General features: G+C 32.9%; 1 protein-coding gene across 1 annotated transcript; it reads right to left on the bottom strand.

Moving 5' to 3' along the window:
* Positions 1–5,695: 5,695 nt before the first annotated feature.
* Positions 5,696–7,862, bottom strand: LOC106758301 (probable serine/threonine-protein kinase PBL26). Its single transcript, XM_014641237.2, has 5 exons — positions 7,748–7,862; positions 7,043–7,257; positions 6,753–6,942; positions 6,282–6,673; positions 5,696–6,200 (listed from the first exon to the last, which is right to left on the bottom strand). Exons 1-5 carry the CDS (start codon positions 7,860–7,862, stop codon positions 5,805–5,807), a joined length of 1,308 nt encoding a protein of 435 aa, XP_014496723.1. The 3' UTR covers positions 5,696–5,804.
* Between the last annotated feature and the right edge of the window lie 1,599 nt (positions 7,863–9,461).

The following is a 9,461-nucleotide window of genomic DNA, read 5'->3' as shown; positions in this document are numbered from 1 at the left end:
TTTGTCGAATAGTGTAGGTGTCTGTGCTTGGCTTGAACACCTTTTCTTATTATGGTTTGACTTGATTGTTATTGCATGATGAGTTTTCTTAATGATGATTGGATGTGGATGATGATTGAGTGTGTGTTACATGCTTATATACAGGTGAATTGTTCACTAGCTGTATGAATATATGTGTGATGATTTATGATTGTGGTTATGATTCTAAGTAGGGTGTATGAATGATGTTTGAGAAAAGCATAGCTGTGTGAAGTATTCAGCTTCAGCGTTTTTATTGATATATGTGTTATTCATATGGAAGCATGAATGATATTGCTTGAATCTTTATGATTATTGAATTGCATGTGTATGTCATATGATCAAGGCCATTTTTGGAAGCCATACTTAGCCAAATATTCACCCAAAGTAAAGAGAACATGTTTCTTCTATCCTTTTTTAACCCTAGCCTTGAAACAGGATGAAAACCCTTGCTTTGAAAATCCTTACCTTGAGTTGGGTTGAAAATAATTGTATGATAATGATAAGGTTCAACTTTGGGGTTGTTGGGGGAAATTGAAAATCAGAAGAAAGGCATTGAGCTCAAGTGTTAAATGAAAGAAAAGTATGAGAAAGAAAAGAGAAGAAAAGAAAAAGCATGAAAGATGAGCTCATTGTAAAAATAAAGGAAAAAGAAAGAAGTTGGGAATGAGTGAGATTGGTTAAAAAGAGAGTTTGTGCTTGAACTTTGAATGTTAAAATAACTTTCTTAACTCAAGGATTTTGTGTTCCAGAAAAACCAATTTTTCTTGATTAGCCCAACCTCATTATAAGCCTTGGAAAAGTCCTTGTGATGAGATTTGTATGTGAGAATGTTGATTTTAGTAGATGAAGGGCAATTTTGTTTCATGTGATATGTGAATAACAGAGAGAATGAGTGACCTCTTAAACACTTGAGTAATTAAGTGAAACACTTGCTTGGAGAGGACTGATAAAGTGTATGATTACATCTTGCTTAGTTGATTGATCATTCATAAGTAAAGCATTTGTTGGAAAAGTATGTGATTCTGTGAACTGAATTGAATAGAAGCATGTATGCATCTTGATAAGATTCCACTGAAAATCTGAATTGAGTAATTCCTTGTTGTGAGAAAAATGAATTTTTGGATTGTTGAGCTATTTTGATGAAAAAGTGGAAAGCCAAGTTTTGTCTTGTTTGCTTGAGGACAAGCAAAGTTCTAAGTTTGGAGTTGTGATAACGGTCTAAAAACCGTTATTTTTACAATTAAAATTGATATCAAAACACACCCTTTATGGCTTAGAATGAGCTTAGAATCAAGCAAAACACTTAGTTTAGTCAAAAGAGAGTCAAAAGTTGTTTTTAGAGATATTATGCTTGTTTTTGCATTATTTTGAAGGATTTGATGAGATTTGAGGAAGGAAGTGAAGAAGGGAGGACTTAGACTCAAGAAAAGAGGAGAAAAGGAAGAAGAGAAGAGTCAGGTTCACCGCTCAGCGCTATTTTCAGCGCTGAGCGCCAACTTCGGGGGAGAAGCCACTGTCTCTCGCTTGAGCGGTGCCGCTGAGCATCCAACGATGTGGAGGCAAACCGCTGAGCGACGGACTGGACCGTTGAGCGGTCGACGACTTGGAGGCAAACCGCTGAGTGGCCAAATTAAGCGTTGAGCGCTTGAAAGCTGGACTTCGGCTTAAATTCTGTTTCTTTTATGCATTATAAATAGCCCTAGTGCGACCTTCAGAGTAATCTTTTGGCAAGCAGAGACGTCAAGAACACTTCTACACTCCTTGGAGACGGTTTCTTGGATGCTTAGGCTCCATCAAATCTAGGGTTTACTCTTTAATCTTTTCCAATAATTCCATCTAGTTTCACCATGTCTATGGTGAACTAAACCCTTTGTTGTTGGGGAACAATGTAATCCTTTTGAAACTCTTTTATATTGAAATTCTTATTTTATTCATATGCTTGTATTATCAATTAGGGAGACTAGAGATGGTAAACTAGTAATTAGTGGTAGGCTCTGGATCCCATGCCTATACAGTCTAGAGATGGTAATTACTTAACATAGTCTCATACCTATACAGTCTCTAGATCCCTCTCATTCCGGTGTATGTTCGAAGGCTCTGATACAATCTGTAACGCCCCGACAACTTACAGGGAATATTGACTGTCCCTACACATCAACACGAGGCTTTCCAGTGTGCTTTGTCCTCACTCACACACTTTACGGGAAAACTTCCCAAAAGGTCACCCATCCCAAATTACTCCAGGCTAAGCACGCTTAACCATGGAGTTCTTATGGGTTAGGCTATCGAAAAGCAAATGCATTTGTTGATATAGGTAGCCAAATCAATTCCTTTAAGTTATCCTTCAACTGTATAGTCCCATACCTATATAGTCTCTAGATCCCTCTCATTCCGGTGTATGATCGATTTGTCCATGTGTCCCTTCCACTGGAAGCCTGCCAGGAGCTGCTCCTTATTTGTGCCTCTTGCACCGGCGATCAGTCCCCGCCTTCGTTAGTGCCCGGGTGTCACAATGGCAAATGGTAACATTTAAGTTTGAATTTTATTTTCTCTATAGTTTAGATTTCATATACATTAATTGAAATCATTGTCTTTTATGCAAAGATTCAATATGACTACTCCAATTCCACAGAAGTCACTTAAACTCGTGAGGAAAACACTGACTAAATATGTAATTCAATTATATAATAGTATGTAGTAGATATTAGGATATAGTAAGTTCTAAGTTCATGCTTCTATGTTGTTTTATGCTTTTGTACATCATTATTAGTTTAACTTTGTACATTGGATTAATTTATGCTTCAAAGTTGATTTATGATTACATTGGATTGATTTATGCTTCTAAGAAGTTGATTTATGATTACATTGAATGTATTTATATGTTTTAATATAATTTTTATTCAAAATATATGCTTCTGGATTTTTCTAGACTGTTTTGGCTATAAAATTATATGCAGGTCTATTTCTCAGTTGGGAATGTTGTAGAAATAGGCCTATTCTTAAAAAAATTAGGGGAATATGCCTTGGTTATGACCATAACCGAGGTAGAAAACCCCCTATAGCATCGATTCAGGTCACAACCGAGGCATAAAGGCTGGCCAAGAAAGCAAATATAAAAAATAAAAAAAGACCATTCTGCCTCAGTTCAGGTCCCAACCCAGGCAGTAGAGGTGGACATACTGCCTCGGTTTAGAGGGAACCGAGGCATAAAGTCATGCGAAAAAAAATAAAAAAATAAAAACCCTACTACTTCAGTTAACTTTGAATCGAGGTAAAATCCTACCCTTTTATGCCTCAATTCAGAACCGAGGCAAAAAGTCTACCCCTTTGCCTCGTCTGAATATGTCTCGGTTTAGGAACCGCTGCCTATGGGCGAAAATAATTGTTGTTGTTTCCCCTGACTGCACTTGTGTAGAGAGTCTCTTACCTTTCTAGATACAGTGAAGATATAGAAACAAGGTTCAATAAACCATGACGTGTTTGCGATAACCCAGATGATAGTGATTCTTCTGTATTATTTATATTCACACATGGTGGTGGGAAGTTAGTAAGAGGTTCCTCAATGTTTACTTTTACTCAAATACAAAAAATATAAGCCCGTCAATATGTGCTTTTAAAATTGTGCGATAAGTGCACACAGTGAGTGGAAGACTCTTTTACATTACCTCACAAAATGAGTGGAATAATGTTCATCATATAGATTTAGTTCGCCAGTTTCCTTTACAGTTGTCTGTGATTGAAACATGATGATGCATGATATGATTAGTGATGCAGTTGATTTTTTATTTATTTAAAATAGGAAGGGTTAAATCTTTCTAAATAAATATTGAAGCAGGCAGTAGCAACTTTAGTGCATTTGGCTCATTTATTAGAACAGTCCTTGATTGAAAACTCTATGATAGCGCATTAAAATAATAGTAGGGGAGTGCCTTTTTTAATCATAATAAAAAATTTCTCCTTTTAATTCCTTTACTTGCTTCCTTAAGGCACTGGTTAGTATTTTCCAATTTATATTTGTTCTCTTGATGTTGGGTATTATGATGGTGCGGCTGTATAGTGGGTCAGTATATGCTTGCTATTGGTGGCCATATAAAATGATCAGACTGGGATGTTAAGTCTGATTAGGTACCAATGGTGATGTATAAATTTTCAGGTCTCCTTAATTTATTGGAAATGTTTTACATAGAACTGAATGACGAAGGATCCTAACATGAAACTTTTGATCTTGGCTGTGTATTTGAATTATGTCAAAATATCTTGCTTTAGTAGTGATTGTTGAATAGCCTGCCACATTTTTCCACTAGTGTGTTTTTAAGCTTCTATTTAGATTGATGTGATGCTTTTTATTTAGACATCGTAGATAACATATATAATTTATTTTTTCTAATTGTATAGTAACTATGTTATTTTCTTTTACATTGAACCTATTTATTATACTTTATGACCAGTATGGCGTGAATTTAAGACATTAAGCTCTTTTATTGGAACAGATCTTGCCACTCAAGCATCGAGAATATTTTGCCGATAGCCCTTCTATTGGAACAGATCCTGCCACTCAAGATTAATGAGTCTTATCTTGATTATTTTTCTATAGGCTTTTAGAGTTTAATGTGTAGTAAAATATTGCTATATTGTCACACATTATTCTTTCTATCTTGAATGTATTTTATTTCATGCTTTTAACTATTTATACCTTGAACACTTGTTCTTTAGCAATTTTATTGTCTTGTGAATTTTTTGGATTATTATTATTTTTCTCTTATAATAGACAATGAAATTTTATTTTATTTGTCTTTATTTTTTTAGGAGATGAAACATAATAATATTTGGTAAATGAGTAACAATAAACTTAAAAGATAATACTAGGAAATTTGATTGGATGCAAGATGTAAGCATAATTTTTTTTTTAAAAAAAGCCACCTTTTATAACGTACTTTTTTTGTTACGTTATAATAGACATAATCTATTATAACATTTTTTTTTCGACGTTATAATATGCTGAATTTATTGTAACGTACTTTTTTTTCTACGTTATAATATGCTGAATCTATTATAACGTATTTTTTTACTACGTTATAAAATGTGCAGACTTATTATATCGCCCAGAACTATATCTCCAGTTTGTACGTTATAATAGGTCATTTTTGTACGTTATAAAAAGTAATTTTTGCATTAGTGATGTAGCTCCTCCTCAATCTAAAAAACAGATAATCTAACCTAATACATTTTATTTGTTTTCATTATTTTATTTATATGGTAAAGAAAACGAGAAATAATAATACATACAAATTTTTTACATTTATAAAACACTACTTTTAGTTACTTTTTATTTATTTTTTCTTTTATAAATACAAAAAATTATCTTATAATTTAACTATTTTACTTTTATAATATATATTAAATAAATGTAAATGTTTGATATGAAAACTTATCGGTCCTTCCGTTTGAGTCTAATATAACGTTTTACTAGCAGCTTCCCAATACGTAATTGGTCTTATTATTTGAACATATAACACTACAAACAAACCAGGCTGTTCCATTCTACTACATAAAAGGGAGCACTTTTTTTTGTCATTGTTGGTTAAGAATGAAAATGCTACATATATCATAACGGGGACTCTGAAAAAATTTATCCCAATAGATGATACCGGCGTTGAAAAGTTTATATAGGAGGCATGGATGATACAACAGCACCAACTCTTGCAGCGTTGGAGAGATTTACGTGTATATATATAGTTATATACATAGTAGAGTGAAATTAAGTGAATATAATTGCAGTGGATTTACAAAGATGGAGGAGTTTGACGATGCGGTGCTTTGTTCCTAGAATTGTTGCCCCATTCGATGGCTTCAGCAACTGCTCTTTGGCGTTCCATGGCAGCGATATCTTGATCAAGAAGATCGGAAGAAGCATTGGTGGGTTGTTGTGGGTGGTGTGATGGGGAGGGCATGTCAACAGGAGGAGATGTTCCTTGGAGTTCTTCACCCTTTGAGATTGTCCCAAGAAAACTAAGGGCAGTCACAACATCACTGATCAAAGGTCTCACTGATGGCTCCTCGTTCAAACACATGGCTGCTATTGCCACTGCTTGATTCAACGATCTCACTGGAAACTTTCCTTCAAGAACTGGGTCTGCCAATTCTGAGTATCTGTTTGGCTCCTTGAATATTGGTTCTGCCTGCTTCGTTTCGTAACAATTAGGGCAAAATCTAACTTCATCAAAATCATTTTTTTATATAAACTTAATAGGAAAACTCACCCAATTAACCAGATTTTGCTCATGTGGTTTTCTTGTGTTATCAATGGCTCTCCTTCCGGTGATTAGTTCAAGCAAAACAACTCCAAAGCTGTATACATCTGATTGTACAGTTAGTTGACCAGTTCTTTGATACTCAGGAGCACAGTATCCGTAAGTACCCATTACTCTTGATGATACATGAGATTTGTCTCCCGTAGGACCCAACTTTGCAAGTCCAAAATCAGAGAGTTTTGCATTGAATTCTCTGTCTAATAAGATGTTTGATGATTTCAAGTCACGGTAGATCACTGGAGGGTTGGCTTTGTCATGCAAATATTCTAGACCTTTTGCAGCATCCAAAGCTATTTTCATTCTATGGAACCATTCTAGAGGCTTTTGTCGTGGTTCAAGATCTGCAACAAAATATTTGTAATCATGTTGGGAACCCTTTAAATTTTAAATTTCATCACAAGTGAATAAGCAGAATCTTACCAAGAAGATGGTCCTCAAGGGATCCCAATGGCATGTACTCATAGACCAATAATCTTTGATCTCCATCAGCACAATATCCAATTAGATTCACTAGATTTCTATGGTGCAAAAGACTCAACATTAAAACCTCAACAAGAAATTCTCTGTTCCCTTGTAATCCATTTCTGTCAAGTTGCTTCACAGCTACTTCCTGTGCATATTTAATTAATTACAAATGTCAGAGGCATGTTCTTCAAAGATCATCAATATCAGCAGAGAAAAAGAACTGAAATAAAGTGCCATTGTCCTACCTTGTTGGTTTTTTCAAGTTTTCCTTTGTAAACCCTCCCAAAACCACCTTCTCCTATTAGGCATTCTTGCCTGAAGTTCTTTGTGATATTAGCCAATTCCCTGAAGGTGAAAGTTTGAGCAGCAATGTTGTTGTTCTCATTATCTTTATTGACCTCCTTGTCCATTTTAGGTTCTGATTGATGATGGTTTGTCTTTGCCTTGTTATTGTAATTCTCTGTAACTAAAAAAGTTTGCATTAAAAATCATTTGACAAACTTTTACATTAAATATATTCTTAGCTCGTAAACTCAGACAAGAAATTAAAATTTATTTTTATTTTAAATTTTGATATATTTAATTTTTAAATTTTAAAAATAACAAATATAATTTCTTTTATCTAATAACATTAATTTTTTTTTAAAAATTTATTAAATGATATTCCAAACTTATATTTGAGTTGCAAAAACTTGTCTGAAAGGCATTTGATAATTAAAAAAAGAATTAAAAGGGTTATACAATCTATATTTATTTGTTTTTAAAGTTTGAATTTTCTTAAAATTTGAGATAAAAAAATCAATTTAACATCAAAATTTAAAAAAATATATCTATTTCTATATTTTTCATTAGAAATAAATATTAATGAGAAAGTATACAAAATATATATTAATGAGAAAGTATATATAATAAAAGTTGATGATTCATATTTCTTGTTCAAAAGATTTCACCTGGTTGTGACTGAGCCGATTCTTTGGGAGAATGAGAAGCAGGCTGTTGCATCCTCTTTCCATTGTTACAAGGTTTGGCTGCTTTAGTTGATGAAAAACATGAAAAGCAACTCATTTCTCTAGAAATACTAAAAACAAAAATTTTTATTTTTTTCAAGGAGAAAAAAAAGAAGGACCTTTAGATAGATTCCAAATTTTCAATCCATCAACAGAAGCTTCCTTTTCTAATTACGTCCCCAAAACCGCAAAGAAAGACATATTTTACAAAGTGAAAATGATTTTAAACTTTTGAGGAGACTTTAATATCCTTGTCTTAAGAACTTTGAAATCAAAAGAAGAGGAGCTCCAAAAACTCTAATTTGGATTGTTTAACAAGAAGAAGCTTTGAACAAATGAAAGAAAGCAAAGAATAAAGAAAAAGTTTTCTAATTAATGAGGTTCGAGGATGGAAGGACAAAGTATCAAACACAACCCAAATGAAGAACCAAACCCCATCAAAACCCAAATGCCATGCATCTAATGGGGCTTAACAAACCAAGAAACAAAGAGACACCGTGGAGACGTGTTTAGGCCAGTATAGGAACAAATTTGGATGATGATGTTTTTCTTATGTTCCCACATAAGGTGGCGAGTAAAATGGAGAAAAAGTTGTAACATTCTCTCCATTTGTGTCAGAGAGAAAGAGGAACATAACTAATTCCAACGTGTGGAGTTAAGTTCAATGTGTCGTTACACAACATACTTATGTTCCATTATAGAATTAGACAGACAAAAATAGAGGCAATTGGATCTATATTTTGACATAGTATTATGGGATAACATGAATATTATCTTTTCTTCAATGATCTTAACAAAGCTCAAGGAAAACGTAAAGTAAAGGACAATATCAACTTCAAAAATCTTACAAATTCTAACTAGAGTTTTGAATATATATATATATATATATATATATATATATATATATATATATATATATATATTAAAACTTAGATATATCAAAATCACATCATTACTAAATCTAAGAAACTAAATTCAAGTATCCATTAGACTATAAGCGTATATATATACACGCGTAAATCTATAATGAACGTTAATGGATGATACATGCATGTTTTAATTATCTCCTTCTTGATAGGTAGGTATAGATATCATATGATATTCAATCCGTGTTATTTGAGTATTTTAGAAAAATTAAGTGATAAAAATTAAAGTTACTAGGGAGAGAAAGAATAATTATTTAAGAATTATTTATAATTTGTTTATATATTGTCTATATTTTACTTAGACGAGGTTGAAGTTATTTTTTGTATGGTATAGGATCGGGATAATCATGTCCTACAACTAAAGCAGCTGTATACAAGAAGAGGTTATGTTGGATCAAGTTAGTTAGCATCATCTCGACCTACGTAGAATAACAATATGTCAATTTAATATTACGATATCAGTTTAATATTACGAAATGATATTTATTGTAATATTTAAATATTCCTAAAGTAGGAGTATATTATGAAAATAAAGACAATAAGTTCAGTGAGATAAGTGCCCAAACAATAAGGTATATTAACAAAAAAAACATATTAGGTAAAGAACTCCTTTCAGTTTTATATATATACATACTTGTTACTTAAATGTTATCATTGACTTGAGCATTGAAGTGTTTACAACTATCCTGCCTCCTCTAATTGAATCAAGAGTCACACAAGAGCATCTCAAA

This window comes from Vigna radiata, chromosome 4 (assembly GCF_000741045.1).
Source record: "Vigna radiata var. radiata cultivar VC1973A chromosome 4, Vradiata_ver6, whole genome shotgun sequence".
In the NCBI taxonomy this organism is placed as follows: domain Eukaryota; kingdom Viridiplantae; phylum Streptophyta; class Magnoliopsida; order Fabales; family Fabaceae; genus Vigna; species Vigna radiata.
Note: the sequence above shows the minus strand (reverse complement) of the source record. Positions and strands in the feature narration are given on the sequence as shown.